Source organism: Sceloporus occidentalis, unplaced genomic scaffold, assembly GCF_023333645.1.
Source record: "Sceloporus occidentalis isolate IW3139 unplaced genomic scaffold, rSceOcc1.0.p SCAF_2, whole genome shotgun sequence".
NCBI classification, from domain to species: Eukaryota; Metazoa; Chordata; class Lepidosauria; order Squamata; family Phrynosomatidae; genus Sceloporus; species Sceloporus occidentalis.
The window spans coordinates 16,020,385-16,040,550 of record NW_028316982.1 but is presented as its reverse complement, the minus strand read 5'-3'; the positions used below and the strand labels follow the sequence as shown (position 1 = coordinate 16,040,550).

Below are 20,166 nucleotides of genomic sequence, written 5' to 3'. Positions count from 1 at the left end.
CTCAGAAATCTCTCATCTCTCCATTCTATTATCTCAATTTCTATTACAGAACTCCTCTACCTTAAGCCCTCTTCACTGAAGTCTGGAAAAGTTATTTTTGAAAACTAGTGCCCAGGATCTCCCAAATGGCATGGCAGTAGCCATGCTTGCTAGATGATGCAGGAAGCTGTAATCTTTTAAAAAGTAACTTTTTAAAGCTCTTCTCTAGAGGATGTAGGTCTGTGATATAAGTTTATGAAATCTAGTGATTATGTTTAGCATAATAATTTCTTCACAAAGAGTTCCAACAGACACTACCTCTGAGCAAGTATGAATAAGCTGTATATTCCTAAATGCCATTCATGTAAATGAAATATTCATGTTTGCAAACACATGCAAACTCCTGCCAGTATCATGGAGTTGGGCTTAGAAACAGGTGTTTGTCACCACATAATGTGAGAATTGGCTGTCAGTGGATACCATCTGTATAATCCTTCTCATTATATTTCAGTTGAATAATCTATTTAATTTTTTAAAAATAACAGCACTATTTTTGTTTTTGCAGGCTGAGGTCTTGGATGTACAGTATGGGACTGCAGAGGATTTGCTCAGGATTCAACATATTACAAATGTCTCCAGAAAAATTGCACTTTTGAAGCTAGGACATCTGCCTTTGCTGTATAAGGTTAGTTGTGGAATTAATATAATTTATCCTGGTGAATCACTGGTATTTCCCCCCTGGGTTTCTGAATCACAGCCATTACAATAACATCTAGTTGTGTGACTTGATCTCCTAAAGCTGTATTTAATTGGTTTAGTCCGTGCAATTGTGCGCTGCAATTCTTGGCTTCTTCTGGTCCAGGTGTTCTTTTCTGACAACAATTACAAGGCACTGTAACTGGCCAACTCTCTTGCCTTTTCGCTGAAAGAACCAACAGCAACAGAAACATAGAATGTATTTCAACTCATTACCAAGGAAGACAGTGGGGGCAGGGTGAAGGAGCACAAATTATTAGAATCATAGTGTTGGAAGGGACCATGCATGTCATCTAGTTTAGTCCTGTGCCATGCAGGAATCCACTGCTAAAGAACTGAATGGAGGCCATTTACTTTTCACGTAGGAATAAAGGAAATCCACCACCTTCCAAATCAGGTGCTTCCATTTTGAACACCTATTTCCAGCTTGTGGGAGGGGGGGGGGCAATTAGCTTATGGCATAGTGAGTGCTGAATTCACTGATAAGCAGTATAGAAATGTACATGCTATTGCTATTGGATCCACTGCTGCAGAAGTCACAAATCCGCTCTACTAGATTTACCACAGCTCCTGCTACAACTTTTGATAAATCCACTCCAGGCTGGTCCTGCAGTTCCAAACTTTGGGCTCCTACCACTCATTTTTTCCTTTTACCCTTACCTCCTGTCTCCTGGGTCTGATTCTTGGAAGAATGGCTTTTAGTGGGGTTCAGTTTTGTAATGTTTGGCCAATTCTTCTCAATTGTTAAATGAAAATATCAAGGCAGAAAGGTAAAAAAAAGTATAAAGATTTATTATGTAACATTTCCATACACAATTCATGCACAGTGGGCCCATGGTATCCACTGGGGTTTGGTTCCAGGACTCCCTATGGATACCACAATCCATGGCTACTAAAGACCCATTATATACAATGGCATAGTACAATCGTGGCCCTTATATAAAATGGCAAAATCACAGTTTGCTTTTTGGAATTTGTTTTTTAAAAAATATTTCAATGCCTCCATGGATGGTGGAATCTGTGGATATGGAGAGTTGACAGTAGCACTTATTTTAAAACAAAGTAACTGTTTTCCCCTAACTCTTTCCACACATTTAACTTTCGTCAAACAAAATGTCCTCTCTCACTTACTGCATCTACAGTTTCCTATCTGTAGCATTCTCTGTTCCTAACTGGTCCTACTGACTGTTTGACAAACAAATCTCCAGTTTTATGTTACTTCTCCCAGATTCCCCCCCCCCCAAGCATTCAATTGGAACACCTCTCTAAGAATTTTTACGTCTTCCAATGCAACTCTATAGTCAACATCTACCAGAGGATGGCCATGGAATAGCACTGAAGGATCTACAAATGCCTAGATAAGTGTTTTCTCTAGGAATCTCTAGATCTTTCATCATGACTCTATGGTCAACTTCCGGCAAAGTCATGCTGGAGGACTGAAAGATTTCTAGAGGGAACATATTAATCAAGCCCATGAATAGTCAAATCTGCAAAAGTCAAAGCCACAAACGTGGAGGGCTAGCTGTAGTACTAAGTTTACTAGGCCATGACCAAATTTAAATGGAAACAAATAACTAATTTAATAGAGATCCAAAGGTTTTATGGGATGTAGATTCATGTTATAAAGATGTGTTTCACAGCCTAGGTTGTTAACCAAAGCAATACTGCTCTAAAAGAAAATTTACAGCTGCCGCTTGCAATTCATGCTTTTAAAGGAATTCTGACTGTAGTTAGGTTTTGTTCTCCAGTGGTACAGAATCATATTGTGCATAGGACAGGGGGCAAGCAAGCAAGCAAGCAAGCAAACAAAAAACAGTAATGGTAAATGACTACATATGAGATTTAGCACTCCATTCACATTACTGTTATGAACCGTCTGACAGACAGCATTCTAAAATAACATCTTTATCTTATGCAGACAAAATTATCAATTACCAACAAAAAATAATTACTGTGAAATCATCCTGACTGCATGTTGTATAACAGGGTGATTCACAAATGTTTTTGTTGTGTGTCTTCAACTTGACCCTAAAGCAAACAGCTTCTGCTACAGCTTTTGATAAATCTACCCCAAACTGACCCTGCAGTTCCAAACTTTGGGCTCCTATTGCTCACCTTGTCCTTTTTATGGCAAGTTTCTTCAGAGGGGGCTTGCCATTGTGATCTTCTGAGGTTGAGAGAGTGTGACTTGCCCAAGGTCACTTAATGGGTTTCTATGGCTGAGCCGGGATTCAAACCCTGGTCTCCAGAGTTGTAGTCCAACACTCAAACTAGTTAATCACCTTATTAATTAATTAATGGAAATTGCAAATTTGTCACGTTAGAAATAAAACATTATAGTGTTAGTAATATTGTAAGAAAGAAAGCTTTGAACCTGATGCAACAAAGACAGACTCTATAACTGATTCCATAACTCAAAGAGCAAGTCTAACCTATAAATATTTGTAGGAATAGACTGTTATCTAGCACAGTTACTCTAAAACACCAGTATGTCAACACCAATACCAGTTGTTCATCCAAGATATGAGTTTAACAGGGTGGAAACAAAACAAAACAGTGACTACCAAAAACAGCCCTGAAGCCTTCCAGTTATTTCTTTACAGGCCCGATTGTTGTACACATATTGGTTTAAACCTTAAAGCCAAATATGGGACTGGTACAAAATTTCAAGCTTCCAGAAATGGAACCTAAAACAACAACAACAACAGAATGTGTCAAAACCCTTTAAACCAGACAATAGAAGCTTATAAAAGGAACTGAACAACATACCTACGATTCTGTTTGGTTTGAGATGATGGTTTGAGATGATGATAAAACAAAACACAACTTGAGCCAATGATGGATGAAACAACTGAGTATGCATATATACAGATTCACAGATTAGACAAGGTTGAATATACTTCTAGTCCAGTTTACATCTTTATGTAAGCATGTACCATCACATTTCTGAAATAATTAATAAATGTTTTACATATATTATTTAGAAAATTAAATATGTGTTTTTTCTCAAAATAGACATTCTAAAATATTTATCTCAAATGCATAATTAAAAATGTCGATTACTGCATATATATTTTTAGTGAAGAACTTTCTCAGAACATCTGGGAGCTGTGAAAGATGCTAATTACATTTTGGTCTGCACCTTAGTCCAGCAGTGTCATATCAAGACAGTTTGTATCAGAATTGCCAAAGATCAAATTCCTTAATCACCCTTAGAAAAAATATGAGACAAAGTGGTGTTTGAAGGTGGAGGACCAATGAAACTGAGGAATCACAATGTGCCAATTAGTCTTTAGAAAAGGTGCTGAACTCTCAGATACCTGTGATGCCATGAAAATACAAGGTGATAAGAAATCCTGTTACATAGACTGATATTTTCCAAAAGAGGGACATTCAATGACAGTTGGAGCCAAAGTTTGCCATAAGCGGGAACACTGATGAAAAATATTCTGGGGGTTGCAGGAAGAGACCTGAACCTGTGACAGGAGGAACTTTGAGAGCAGATATAATATGTATGGATCAGTAAGAACTTTCTTCCAGCTGGTTTTTAACAAGTATGTGCAAAAGTTTACAAATCTTTTCACTTAGAACAGAAGGAGCTTGAAAAATTGTTTAAAAATGTATAAGAAAAACAAAACTCCCAAGAGTTGTTCAGTGTTCATACAGACTCAGGACATGAAGTGCTTAACTTTTATAACTGGGTATAAAACCAGGTTTATAACTTTTATATCTTATATTTTTGATTTCTTATATGTTTGATTTCCTGCATATTAACCATCATAGACATTAATCTTTCTCATTGCAGTTTCCTCATCACAGGCACCTAAAACACTGTGGAATAGCTATACCATTCAAATTCAGCCAGTGTAAATTGGGGGGCATGTCAGTTCTGTAGTTCTTCTTGGGGGGTGGGTAGGTCTGGGGTTTGATTTTTTAAAACTCTATTGTAATTTGATGTATTTTATTGTTGTAACCTGCCTTCTTCGTGATTGGGCAGGCTAGAAATAAATCATTATTATTATTATTATTATTATTATTATTATTATTATTATTATTCATCTTCTTCAATTATTTATTTAATATTTGTTTAGTTAGTGTAACAGAAATTTCAGGAAACTTAAAGTTCTAGGACTGACAGAGCAAAAGAATTGGCAAGAGGCCCTAGTAGATTGAAAATCCATATGTTTATTTCCAATTGTCGACAAAGGAAAACATTGATCTCAGTGGAATTCAAGTTCCAAAAAGCTGAGGCCTCGAACAAGACAAAATGGCTGTTTTTATATCATTGAAGACAAAGAAGCTTCTTCAACACACCTGATTGGCTAATTACAATTTAAACATATAGAATTCTTACAATCAGAACAGAAATACGTGCATACATTAAAACTGCATCATCACTCCTTACCCCCCTCCTTTAGGTATTTAGTAGTTTCCTTCTAACCTTGCTTCTGAATGTCAACAATGTATCCTTATCTCAGTAGTTTATGTTATGTCTTTTTTACTGGTGCCAGCTTCCATTTAGATCAAGATGCACTCATTATTCCTTTGCTCTATTTTTTTCTAAACTCCAAGCCTCTATTTTAAAAACTATCTCTCTGGCTGACAAAGGTGACTCCATCTTTCTATAGTTTTCTGCTTCAACAAGGAATTTCCACCACATTAGTTAGTTAGTAATTGAATTTTTACCCAATTTTTCTCCTGTTAGATGGGACCTAAGGTGGCTCACAATAATTTAAAGCATGTTTTACAAAAGTTATAAAAGTATTAAATAATGGTGTGTGTGTGTGTGTGTACACACACACACACACCATTATTTAATACTTTTTATATATACTGTAGTTAAAAATAGTTAAAATATATTTAAAACATAGTAATAAAAGATAAAAACACAGCACACCACTTCAAATATGCTACTGCTGTGTATATTAAAATTCAAATGCCTGTTTGAATGAAAAAAAGTCATCACCTGTTGGAAGAAAAAAGTGAGAGAAGGAGTCAACTGGACTCTCATGGAAAGCAATTCCACTGTCTGGGCTCAGCTGCTTAGAAGGTTCTTTTCTTTTTCCTCTTCTTTAATGGATTTACCACCACATTTACAAACTTCATATTCAAGATGGAAAGAACTGGAGGCATCAAACAATCTGATATGGAAGATGTTCAACAGGACATATTTGCCAATCCTAGTAATAAGAGATTGGCAGGGAGATATACCATATCTAGTTATTTAGAATTTTTTTTTATCCCACCCTTCCTCAGATATGATTTAAGAGGACTTTAAAATAACAAGCAAATCCATTTGCTATCACTACATTCTCATGTGGCATCATTTTACAAACTCTGTGGCGATAGAGATGTATAACAAGGAGAGAAAGGGCAGAGAGCCAGAGACCAAAGGGTGAAAAAAAATCAGGGGACCCCCCCCCCTGAGAACTCTTGTAGCTGGCGACTACTGTCTCCATTTTGTCATGTGATCTGAGATCAGAAATAGAAATCTCAATCTTAGACATCATTACTTGTCCTGTTGGAGATACAGACATGCCCTGAGGTGAAGCTCAGCATAACACATTGCCTGTCTAACCTTAAGCTTTTGGGATCTTACCAGGTCTGTTGGATTCCCTCCAAAATCTGAAGCTTCCAGCTGCATTGAGACACAGTGGGTGTCTCAGGACTGGAAGCTAGGAACTGTAATGGAATAAAGCATAGAACAGAAAAAAAAATATAACCAGATGGGACTAAGGGACTGTATTTTGCACTTCTCTAAGCCTTTTGAAGGTGATCTATACCACCTATAACATGTATCACAGTTTGTCACAGTAACACAGTTTGAATGACTCCTTTATCTCAACCCATTAGAAAAGAATGTTAAAAATCATATATCAGTCCACAGATTCTGAATATATGAAACCCCACTGATATTTTTTAAAGAAGTCTGTCCCAAACAAGCATTCAAGGAGGGTTATTCAAGTCAGCAAAAAAATAAGGAAGGTAGGCAACTATTGCCAAAGAAACAATCAAATAAGAAATTGAAAACAAAAATACAGGTATTCTCTAGAAGCAATCCAGACTGCTCAACAGCAGAACAGAACAAACTGACTAAGAGAATCAGGTATAGAGGAAGATGGCAGGGAAGTGAATTTAGATCCAGCAGTTGCAACAAAATTTCACAGCACCAGAGAACTAATGTGAGATGAAATGCACTCCACTTGAAAACCCACACACTTGTAAGATGTGCATAGCTTTTTGCAGAAATGGCATGCACACCAAATTATATGCACATTTGAAAAAAGGCAAACAGATAAATATGTGTAAGATAACAGAACAAAAAACAAAACAAAACAAAACAAGCTCTCAATGGAAAATGCACACATAAAAATGTCTAAACATGTGTGCAAATTCAAGTGTGGGAAGGAAATTTCAAATTTCACAACCTAGGCTGCATCTGACAAAACAGATGATAAGGGTGTCAGATTTAGCTCTCAAGACTCAGGAGCAGAGCAGTAGGATATGCACATGCAAGAGACAAGCAGGGATAATATCCTCCCAGCAGCTACAAGACACAGGTACAAACCATATAATATCTAATGCAAGTGAACACAGACAAGAAAGGGACAGCTTGCGGTGGTCAGAGTGTATCTATAGAAAATGTACTGTAATCAAGCAACAGCTGTGTGAGTCACTAGAATGTAAATATCCCAGCCTTGCCTCCAGAAAGTCATTGCTGACAACCAACCTTTGTGGAAATTGCAACCTGCTTTGCTCATGACCCACAGCTCATGTAATTCTGAGACTTTGTACTCTGCTTCATGGACTGATTTTGCTACTGATACAACTTTGGATTTGTTGCCTTGTCTGATTGCCTTCCCCTGCTGACTTGGACTGGCTACATGAAAAGAGATTCCACCTCAACCTTAGGAGAAACTTCCTGACAGTAAGGGCTGTTCAACAGTGGAACACACTCCTTCCTCGGAGGTTGTGGTGGAGTCTCCTTCCTTGGAGGTCTTTAAACAGAGGCTGGATGGTCATCTGTTGGGTATGCTTTGATTGACAGTTCCTGCATGGAAGGGGGTTGGACTGGATGGCCCTTGTGGTATCCTCCAGCTCTATGATTCTATGATCCTAACAACTCTAAACACTGGGCTGGAAGCTTTGGTAAGGCAGCTTTATGACCTACAGAATACCTTGCCCTGGATGAGTACCAAGACAGGACAACTGGAGACATTATTTCCCCCAGTCTCCCCTCCTGGTGGCTGCACCTTTCAGTCTGCTTAAAAGACTTTTTTCCTCAGGAGTCTGTTTCTAACTGGCGACTGGAAGTGATGTCAGCTGCAAAGGGTGCAGTTGGCACACCAGTTGGAGCAGGACACAAGTGCTCCTGACCACCACAGTAACCTGTCTTTCTAGGAATAGCACTTGATCTAAGAGTTCCCCTTTGTAGGACAATTATAAAGTTAAGCACTTACATGTTCAATTTTCAGTGAAAGCATCTAATGGATTCACCCACTGAAATCAATAGTATGTGCACATTCTTCAGTTTGGCTGGATTGTGCCCAGTACATTGAACTAATTAGGAAAAAAGAACACCCTAAAGTTTTGGCTTTTGCAATCAACCTAACTGTGAATTGCTCCACATCAGGAATTGTGTTCAGGAAGATTACCATGTTCTAAATGGAAGCCATCTTGGCCTCAAATATTGTTTTCAGCTAAAGAAAGTCAGCTATTTATCTAAATGATTTAGATCAAAACTCATTATGTACATGAAAGGTCAGTAATCACTGTTGGAATTCAATGTCTTTTTAGCAGCTGGTTGTGTTCCTCTCATACAGCAATTCCCCACTAAATGCCAGATATAATGAAATAGCAATCAGTGTGTACTGTCTGTTTTATCTAGGTTTTGAATAAGATGCAGAGGTAATAATGCAGTGATTGTCACATTGTGCAATACATTATCCAAGGTGAATGTTATAAAGGTAAAGCCATTCCAGCAGTTCATATGAATGCTTTGTTTTGAACATGCCAAAAGAAAGAAAGAAATAAAGAAATAAATAAATAAAGAAAGAAAGAAAGAAAGAAAGAAATTCACATTTGAATAAAAAAATGTCCCAGAAGTACAACATTTCTTTTCACAAAAACCCTTTGAGGCCAAGACAAAATTGCAAAGTAAGATGTCCAGTTGAGGTCTTCTGGAATCCAAGCACTATGGTATACTGAACTTTCATTGCAACAGAGTTTCATTGATGAATTCATTTATGGAATTCAAACATTGCCATGGATGATGAATCATTTTAGTGGAAAAAGTAAATCTTAAATAAGAATATATTTGTAGATATAACCATCAGTTGGAATAAATGGAGAATGAGTACACAGTAGAACTATGTTCCAAAGCATTACTGAATCAAGATGTTTGCACATAAAGAGAACACAAAGTATATTCCAATCTATCATCTTAAAAGCTTTCATTAGTTTGCCATTGTGACAATGTAGTCCAATTGACTGTGAATTGTGCTCCAATGGATTCCGTTATATACCTACAGCAAGGGCATGCAGATTTAAGATTAAGTTGTCTGTCCAATTTATTATGAATAATATTAGCCACATGGTTTTCCTCTGTGGTAATCAATATTTCACAGTGTTAGACTACCTGAAACAATGTGATCTATTGATTTGGTATGTTGATAAAACATTTACAACATCTATATTATCTGCAGTTTTAGTGATGAATTTGCTTGAGTTAGTCATGAATGATATCTGTGTGTGGATGGAAAGTATAAATCTTTCTGATGAGGTATCCACATCTCCCTCTCCCCAAAGCCATCTGTTTGAAATTTTACTGAGTTTTCACTTTTAGAATATAATTAGTAGACATTTAGCATTAGCATCTTTCATGCCAAGGTCCAGCATGTTCCCTAGCCTAAATGATCAAAAGGTATGGAAAAAATCTGTAAGCTTTGCTGATTATAGAGGAGTCTAAATAAGCAAAAAAGCAAGCACAGTAAACTAGTTTGAGCATTGGAGTACAATTCTGGAGGCCAGGGTACAAATCTCCACTGGACTATAGAAAGCCACTGGGTGGGCACTTCATGCCTTTTCAGCCCCAGGAAACCTGTGATATGTTCACCATAGGGTCAGCATAACTCAGAAGCAGCTTGGATGTGTAGACTGCGTACCAGTGCAGAAACAGGGGAGGAGCATCAGTGGGTGGTGTGCTCTGGTGCAGCCCTGGTGGCACAGTGGTTAAATGCTGGTATGGCAGCCACAACGTTGTGAATTTGATCCCAGGGCTCCAAGATTGAAGCCGCCTTCCAGTCTTTTGTAGGTTGGTAAAATGAGTACCCAGCTTTTTGGGGGCAAAATTGGCTTACAGCTTGTACTTAGAGACTGCTGAGTTCACTATGAAGTGGTATAGAAAGATAAATGCTAAATGCTAAACATTTTGTTTCCTCCATGCAGACACAGCCTGAGAAGTAAAATGTTATTTAAGACATTTTTCCATAGATGATGATGATGATGATGATGATGATGATGATGATTTTATTCATTTATATCCCGTCTTTCTCCCAATAATGGCTTTCAAAGCAGCGAACAACATTTAAAACAATACAGATTATAGGTTGTTATTATTAAGATTAGAAATTACTTTCCCCATGAATCTCACAAAGAACCTTCAAGCATCCTAGAAAGATACTCAGACACATTCACTTACACACTCACTCTCTCTCACACACACCTTTAATAATTTGCCAAGCATATCTTTTATTTTGAAGCCAGTCTTGGGTTTTCCCTGCTCAGAAGCTGTTTGTGTTGCATTTTATAGCAGCATTTGGTTATATGTGATGTTTGTGGCGATATATGGTATCAGTAAGGGAAGTGAATCAAAAAACTCATTGGGAGTTTGTTGAGTCATTTCTCTAACAGATAGTTTATATCATAGCCTCCAAGGAGAAAAGATAACATTTAATTCACTTTACTACTTGACCTTGTCTTCTGTCATATAGCACTGGCACTGAGAAGCTAGGCAAGTTCAAAATGTGCTGATTCATGAGATACTCCAATTCCATTTTTAAGGAGTCTTTATGACAAATCAGAGATTAATTAGCCCTGGGAAACTGAGGGCTGGAGGAATTGCTCTTCTTCTTTAATAACCATGTTTATCATCTTAATGTCAAATTTGCTTCCAGCTATTTAGTGGATCGCATAAATGTGTGATGAACTGGACCTGCTGCTTTTGACATCGAATAAATTTTGAAGTTTACAGAAATCTTTATTGCTGTTCATTGTGTCTTGCAGTAGGAGGCTGTTCTGGAAGGGAGAATGTAAGCAATCTGATGGATGGTGATGGGGCAGATGCCCTATACTGATGTAAAATATAAACAAGGTTTACTGCCATTAACCATAATTGTTACATTTGAATATTTGAACTATGGAGTTGTAAGTTATGGTCTGCACCTACACTACAGAAACAATTAAGTTTGACACTGCTTTAACTGCCACAGCTCACTGTGATAGAATTCTGGAATTTGTAGTTTTGTGAAATATTTTGCCTTCTCTGTGAGAGATCTCTGCTGCCACAACAAACTACAAGTTGGAAATGACTTGGAGGCAAATAACAACAATAGCAACAACAAAGACTGACAGTTTTTCTGTTGGTTCCTAAATAGTATACATATTCTCATGTTATTCCGTGTAGTTGCACCTTCTTTCTCTTTAAGAAAATTATGTATTGATTTTGTTTCTTTGCAAATAACTGTGGCTGAGAGGAAGGGCAGTTTATGTGCATATGTGAGCCAGAGAATGATTGAATGCTGCAGTGAATAAATTTAATGCCACTTGCTCAGGGACCTGAGCTTTATTTTCTCTAAAGATGAAGTTCTTTCAAGGGAATTTTCTAGATATAAATTTCCTCCTTTTTTCCCCAATGAAGTCTCAGAAGCCCTAAACTTGAAACTGGATCAAGAAGAGGAAGAAATGTTTTACAGGATGCTTGAAAATATATTAACTTTTTTGTCCACCCTTTATTTTTTTAGGAGAATTCCAACCAACTTTGTTAATTTTTGGTTGTTACTAGAAGCCATGTAAGGACATTGAGCCACTGAGAATAAGGGGAGTTTCCATCATTTAAGTTTGCCACAATGGCCTGGAGTGACATAATGTTGAGGCTGTTGAATGAAATTGAAATGACAGCTGTCAGTTAACAGATCCAGTTCAGGGCATTGCTGGTGCCTGCCAAGACCAGCTGAGAGAGAAGGTGGCCAGGGCATTTTGCCATGAGCTTTTGAGACTCAGTTCTTGTGTTGGTTGGAAAGCGTAGATTTCACAGATGTGCAGCCAAATACAGGTATGCAGAAAAATAACTAAAACTAAACTCAGTGCTTATAGTGGCTCTCAGGAAACATTCCTTAATTCAGCCACTGTTACTGTACACATGGTGAATTGTTTTTCCATAGAATTATCCAGGCATTAATAAAGGATGTTTACTTGACACAAGAGAAGCAAGCTAGCTCCAGCACTCTTTGCCATCACTTCTGCTAGGGATACACACTGGGGATGGAATGTTTATTGGTGGTTTATTTGTTCCTCTGCAGAGAAAAGTCTTTCCTGATGCTCAGGAAAAGATTTGAGAAGAATAATGCAGCAGTGGGACTTATGCACAGTTTTCTCTTGTTGACATTCTGTAAAGATTCCCCAGATAAATTCAAACTTTGGTAAAAAGAGTTTCAACCTGGACAGAGAGATTTTCTACTCCAGACTCTTCAACTTTCACAAAAAGGTGGTAGATCTGGGGATAGAGGGGCCAAGGCTAGCATACTGTATTCTTACAATTTGGATAAACACACTTTATTAGTACCTACTCTGTGTCAGGATCAGCATCCCTCAGTATTTCTGGCTGCTTCAGAGTCAGCTATCCTGCACGTGCTTTGCTTTGCATTACTAGATGGTGGGTTATGTCATACTTTTGGTATTGATGAGTGGAAGGGATGTCTATCTTTCATGGAATTTAGTAACAAGCAGATGGAAAGGGAAGGCTATTTGTACTTAGAATTGCCAATATCAATCTCATGGCAATGCTTGGTATAGAGAGAAATAGGGCAGTCATGGTGGTGGGGGGATGTTTTGGAATGGGAGAGAATGGGGTTTGAGCATCTAAAGGGCTTTGGATTGTTTTGTGCTTTTAATATACTGTGTGACCAAAATTGCTTTAATTGAAACAATATTGCCATGCTGTGAACTGCTTTAATTTTCAAAAGAAAGTCTTTGTGTTTTTGCACTGAGGCTTAGATTTCTAAATTAAGGTCAGCCAGTGCATGACAGGGCTCTGTCCTGGGGCCAGTGCTGTTCAACATCTTTATCAATGACTTGGATGACAGAATTGGGGGCATACTCATCAAATTTGCAGATGACACCAAATTAGGAGGAATAGCTAATACTCCAGAGGACAGGATCAAAATTCAAAATGACCTGAATAGACTAGAAAGCTGAGCCAAAACTAACAAAATGAAATTCAACAGGGAGAAATGTAAAGTACTGCACTTATGGCAGAAAAAATGAAATGTACAGATATAGGATGGGGGACACCTGGCTGAATGAAACTATGTGTGAAAGGGACCTAGGAGTCCAAGTAGATCACAAGTTGAACATGAGACAACAATGTGATGCAGCAGCTAAAAAGGCCAATGCAATTTTAGGCTGCATCAATAAAAGTATAGTGTCTAGATCAAGAGAAGGAATAGTGCCACTATATTCTGCTTTGGTCAGGCCCTACCTGGAATATTGTGTCCAGTTCTGGGCACCACAATTTAAAAAGGGCATTGAGAAACTGGAACGTGTCCAAAGGAGGGCGACTAAAATGGTGAAGGGTCTGGAAACCATGTCCTACATGGAATGACTTACGGAGCTGGGGATGTTTAGCTTGGAAAAAGAAGGTTAAGAGGTGATATGATAGCCCTGTTTAAATATTTGAAGGGATGTCATATTGAGGAGGGAACAAGCTTGTTTTCTGCAGCTCCAGAGAACAGGACCTGGAGCAATGGATGCAAGCTCCAGGAAAAGATATTCCACCTCAACATTAGGAGGAACTTCCTGATGGTAAGGGCTGTTCAACAGTGGAACACACTCCCTCGGCGTGTAGTGGAGTCTCCTTCTTTGGACAAGGATCGAATGGATGGCCATCTGCTGGGGATGCTTTGATTTGGATATCCTGCATGGCAGGGGGTTGGACTGGATGGCCCTTGTGGTCTCTTCCAACTCTACGATTCTATGATTCTATGACAATGTGAGGTTAAATCCATATATCTAAAGCATAATGCCAAGCCTTAGAGTTCAGTTCACCCTAAGCTTCTCCTCACTCCGTCTTTCTTCTTTTGGTTGCACATTGCATTTAAAGAATGGAAATCAAACCAACAAATGTTATATCTGTTACATGTTTGGGATGTCCCAAAGAACTAAAAGAAATGGTAATAACTAAACATAACTGCTAAGGCAATGGTTAAAGGTAGAACAAGTAATGCCAGAATAATGTCTTGGTCTGGAAATGAAAACGGTAAGGAGGTGAAGAGAGGGAAGAAAATGAAAGTCAGCACTGCTTTAATGTTATGCATATTGAAGACAAAGGATATGGGTAGGAGGAAAATGAGATTATTGCAGGTTTAGGAAAGGAATGAAGAAAGCAGAGATGGCAAGTATAAGATAAAGAGAAGGATATTGTAGGGCTGAGTATCCAAATAGACGTCAACATGTTCAAGGGAAGCATTTCATTGCTGTAGAAACAGAAAGGGATTTGTAACATTGGGGGAAGATACATGAAGAACTGAAAAATGATACATTTTAAAGGTACTGTCAGGATTCCAAGTTGATACTCATATATTCTCCTGCCTAGCACTATTAGTGAAACTCTGAGATGCCTTTTAGTCTCCATAACTGTACTAAATATGAAATGATTAAACACGACAGTGCATGTATCAGCTACGTTAATGTCATACAAACATATACAGAGATCAGCCTTGTCCCAATATTAGGCTACTTACATAGTATTACACAGTCTGAGCTGCAGCAATTCTTCAGTGTAGGTCTTTTCCTTCCTTGAGAGATGAAATATTGAAGATGTGATACTTTCCATGAAGAACATGTGGTCTATCACAGAGCTTTGGCACTTCCCTACATACGAAGGCAACAAAGCAAAGAAGGTGAATTTCAAAAAGTGGGTTGTAAAAAACAAAACCATCCTAAACCTATTCTAGAAGGTGATTTGAGCTCTTTTAAGTCATTTCATGCATCCTGCACAAGAAGTTTCCTTTTTAAGAGGATGTTTGATAAAGCTCATGCAAAAGACATGAAACAGTAATTTGCTGATAAAAGTTGCATTCTGTTCATGCGTAACAAACATTCTGGAGTGCTTCAATGAATAGATATTCACATTTGAAACTTTTAAATGACTCATTTCTAAACAGATTCTATCTCAAAATATGTATATTTTAAGACCACTCTTCCTTGAGAACTGCATTTTGCCAGTGGTTGATTTACTCTAGAGGTACAGATCAAGTCAGAATTAACAAAATCAACAAATATCCAGTTCCTCAACCATCTCTAACAAAATCTCCAGTTGGGATCATTTCTTCTGTGCAACTCTTCAAGGCATAAAAGCCCTGAAGAAGTTCAGTAATTGGTCTCAGTAACTCTCTGTAAAGTACTGTAGTAATTCATCATGTCAACATTTCCTGCACCTTGTTTACTAAGGCTGAATCTGCACTGCAGAGATAATGCAGTCTGACACCACTTTAATTGACATGGCTAAATGCTATGGAATCCTGGGATTTGTGATTTTGTGTGATATTTAGCCTTCTCTGTCAGAGAGCTCTAGTGCCACAACAAACTACAAATCTCAGGATTCCTTAGCACTGATCCATAGCAGTTAATGTAGTGTCAAATAGCTTTATTTCTGCAGTGCAGATTCAACCTAAAAATCACTTCATATTCTTGAGAAAGCACAGACATTTCTTAGCTCTCTAGAGTTTTCTGTCTTTCTTTCCTTTTGGGGGAGTACGAAAAGTTATATATTATGTCATTTTGTAATCTCTGTGCTTTAATCTCCTAGCTCCAGCCATCTGGGCTTTTTATGCTGATAGATATTATGCAGAGTGTTTTATTACTTTGTGAATTTTAGAGAGGGAAGGATGATCTGGAGCGATAATGTCGGCAGGGACCAGTGTGATAAAATATGGTTCTGAATTTTACTATGATCTCTGAATATAATTCTGATGCATAATAGTAGATTTATGCATCATAAATAAAATTGAACAACAGAAACTGCATATAGACATTGAAAGCATATGGATATGGAAATTAATTGTAGAATAATAAACAAAATTTGAATGTTGGGGAGATGGCAACAAAAAGAATGTATATTTATGAGGGAAACATTATGGTTTTCATTCACCTTCACCACAAAGTAAACTTTATTTATTTTGTAATCTAGGGTCAATGTATACCTAAAAAAAATAAAATTAGAATCAAGTAACAAATACATGCTCCATATAGACATATCCATCAGGAAGTCATGACTATTCAGCTTCCTGTTCAGTATAAACCTGGGAGCAAACTAGGGAAGCAATTCTTTGCTATTTTTGTTTCCAATGGAAGCAACAAGGAATTTTAGCTATTCTTCCCCAAGTGTGAGAAAATCTTTCAAAATTGCTTTTTTTAAAAGGCTATATGTAGTACAGGACTTATTTCTGGGCAAGTTTCATTTGTGTGATCGTTCCCTCCTGCCCATTTCTCCCATCCTCCTGTTCCTTCTATTTCTATTACCATTGCTTTTTTTCCAGCACTGAAAATGCTGTTTCTTCTGTTACTTATTTTCTGCTCATGCACATGCACACAAAGAAAACACACATGAATTTTGCATGGAATAAGTGAAGATGCTCATCAATTCAGGATTGTTTCTGTCAATGTGTCCTGATGCTCAAGAAATACACTTTTCAACCATTTATAAATGTTTTAGAATATTCTTTCCTTCTCTAGAGCAGATATGTTTTGTGATACAGCAGTGAGTCCTTCTGATCCAAGCTTCATGTGCAATGCTAAACAGCTTTCTATGGAGCACCAAAAAAGGAAGTCATCATGGTGTAAACAAGGTATAAGATTACAGACATTCTTTTTACATCCTCTGAACACCCTCTCTCCTCTTCCTCTTATCTCATATGAAACTTGAAATTTTACTCTGGGGTTGGGGTTTTGATCCCTCTAGTGTAGATATGGATGTTACACAGGAAGAGGAATCTGCCTTCAAGATTTCCTCATAGGTTTCTCCCATCAGTTCAAGTCCCAGTTGGAAACTGATACCTCACCCTGTCATTAAACAAATATTTTTATTGTATTGTTGGTCATGTGCAATCCCTCCTTTCCTCTCTATAAATACAAAGGTTAACCAAATCCATTTCCCATGATTGAGGCTGCAATCCTGTGGTATCTTACTTGGGGCTCAGCTCCATGTTGAACTCCACCAGATATACTCATAGGATCATTTTGTGCTTTACTTTAAAATATGTAACCCATAAATAATTAGATGTAAAAGAGCCATTTATTATTGCTCTATTTTCCTTTGCTGATGCATGGAATAAGGTTTTGCCTCAAGGATATCTTGCATAAATTATATATGAGAATGAGAAACATTACATTGATCACAGGAAGAAAAAGACGTAGGTGGGTTACAGACCGTCAAAAAGCGGCGCTCTGCCACTGCCGCCGGTTGCTGCATCCGGGAACCACAGCAGCCAAACCACGCAGTTCCCGGACATAGCAAAGAAGAAGTGCCAAAATGGCGCTTCTTCTTGCACCCCGGATGGGACACCGCAAGGTGCTACTCGCGCACTCGCGGCATCACATCCAGGGCACGACGTGCAGACACTATGCATCTGATACGTCAAAATGGCGGTGCCCATGTGTATAAGGCGCCGCCATTATTACGCCCCCGTCACGTGCTAGGGGTGAGGCTGGTATGGATGCTAGGTCCTCGGCCAACCCCTAGCATGTGACGGGCGCTGCAAAGGCCCATTTGTAAAGGGCCTTAGTCATCGAGAAGTATGATTTGAAGAGCATTTCATTTTCTCACTGGGCATAAAGGTGAAGGTTTTGAGTAGTCAGTGTAAAGGGTGCAGTCACAGTTTCAGTTACATGGGAGTATGGGGCTCGACAGACCACTTCTAAGGGGCGGCCTGATCAGGCTGTCACAACTACATGTTGCAGCCCCGATAGCTGATTTCCAAGATGCACAAAGGAACCACAAAAAGCAGCTCTTTTTTGCACCCCAGAAAGAGTGCATAGCCACCAGCACACAGCTTTTCTGAGCTCCTTTGGCACTGCATCATGTAGATGCAACGCCAGAGGAGGGCCATGACACCGTGTGCCATGTAGTGTGGTGCATGGTGTCACGCTGGCCAGCAGGTGGAGTCAGGGTGTGCGTCATGTGGATGCATGCCCTGACACTGCCTCCAGGCTGGCCTTTCCTGCTGCTCAGTACAGCCCCTAAGTTTCAGAGGACCTTGCTTCTGGGTAAACATGTTTAAGACAGCTTTGCAGTGAAACACATAGTTGTGGTTTTGCTCATATTTTAATACTACAAAAGTTGTTTCGTTTTGTTTTTTCTGGTGATTTAAAAATGTCATAGTATTGCCTTGGTATTAGCATATAATAATTTCCTTTTGTGAGGGAAATGAAGACAGCAAGTCAGAAAGTGACCATAAGGCCTGAAAGATAAAGCCATGCTGGGAGTAAACAACAGTTTGCTTAGATATAGAAAATGTTGTATCTTCCTAATGTTCTCAAGTTAAATATTTTAATAGGATGATGCTCTGGGACTCAGAGGTTCAGTATACAGTGCGCCCGCATCATATGCTGAAAGCCGTGCGGGGAGAAGGGGCAGTATTTTCTCAAGCATAGGCGGTATTTGCTTTACAAGAGGAGTCCAGAATGGATCCCCCACATAAAGTAAGGGCTCACTGTATCGTGGTATTCAATATTTTTGAAAGTAACTTTCTAGGCTCTAGGCCTCTGTTTTGCTTTTTTTTTTTTGGGGGGGGGATAGGGATAGGGATAGATTTACATTTAGAGAGAGCTTAGAAAAAAAATTTAGTTTCAGCTCCCATAATGCTGCAGGAAGCAAGACCACTGATCATGCTAACTAGTAATTATGGGAGATGAAATTTTAAAATGTACATTTTACTCATTCCCAGTTTAGGTAAGGTGGCCAAGAGGTCTCCTCTTTTTTTCAACAGAATAAACAGAACACAAACAACGACAGCCTGTGCTCTGAGCAACAGCCATATTGAGTGGCTTAGTTTCCATACCATTAAAAATATGGCTAAAGGGTCCCAGGGAAGGCTCTCACCTGTATATATCTCCAAACAATATATTTTTCTCTTCCTCTTCCCTCAATTTAACTCAAAACCATACATGAATAGAGAAATGGTAACCAGTAGCCATCAAACTTCATGGTTAAACCTATATTTTCATACTCCTTGTATATAGTACTGGTCAAGCAGCGTAACTATTTTATCTCTCATATCTGCATTCAAATTCCCTTTACAACTGGGCAGGTTGATGATGAAGCAACCAAATGAGAGTCAAAAGGGGTCATCTTGGAATAGTTCATTTATCTCTTTAGGATTTGCATGTATCCTGTTAGGAAGGATCGAATTAGGGGAATTTAATTAGCTCAAATTTACGAGAGGTGTGTCCTAACAACGCACGCAGCAGGATCAGGTCCCTATGTGTATACCCGAGGTCATCTAGTCCAACCCCAAGAAACAGAGACTCCAATACCAATGAGTTGCAATTAAAATATAAACATTTATTAAAGCCACACAACAAGAGGGATCACACACGCGCGCACACATTCAATGCTAAAGCAAGGGAGGGGAAGAGTTTGGGAGTAAAGGAGAAAAGATAGAGGCACCATTGAAATAATTACCTTTGGAGTCTTCTCCAAAGTGACTGATGCGAGAGATTGTGGATGGTGAACACAGCCGCGGGGAATGGGAAAAGCAAGCGGCGACCGTGGTGGCTAGGAGCTGAGTTCCAGCGGGCAAAGCTAACTTAGAGGCCCGAGAGAGACAGTGAGCATTGGCTTAGCTGAAGTGATTTCAGCGGAGCCCAAGGTTCAGAGAACTCAAGCCTGGAGCAGCAGCTCTGACAAGCAAGGTTTTCAGGTTTGGAACTTCAGCTCAACAAAACCCAAAGAAGAGTGGAATCTAGGTCTTATTTATACTGCAAAACATACCTGCAGGCTATAGCTATCTGCAGAACAAACGTCTTGATGGCTATCTATTGACTAAGACTAAAGCTAAACAATGGATATACAAAAGGGTCTGCCACTTCTTTGGGGGGAGGACTACTATGTAGATGGCTGGGTACTTAATACCATCAATAGGTGAGGCAAACTTC

The 20,166-nt window shown here is 38.7% G+C and overlaps 1 protein-coding gene across 1 annotated transcript in view; it reads left to right on the top strand.

The window, feature by feature from the left end:
* Positions 1-20,166, top strand: part of NAALADL2 (N-acetylated alpha-linked acidic dipeptidase like 2) — a 536,053-nt gene that overhangs the window by 105,065 nt on the left and 410,822 nt on the right. Inside the window, exon 3 of the mRNA XM_089507579.1 lies at positions 545-664. Within this exon, the coding sequence (XP_089363705.1) occupies positions 545-664 (120 nt within the window). The remainder of the gene's footprint in view (positions 1-544; positions 665-20,166) is intronic.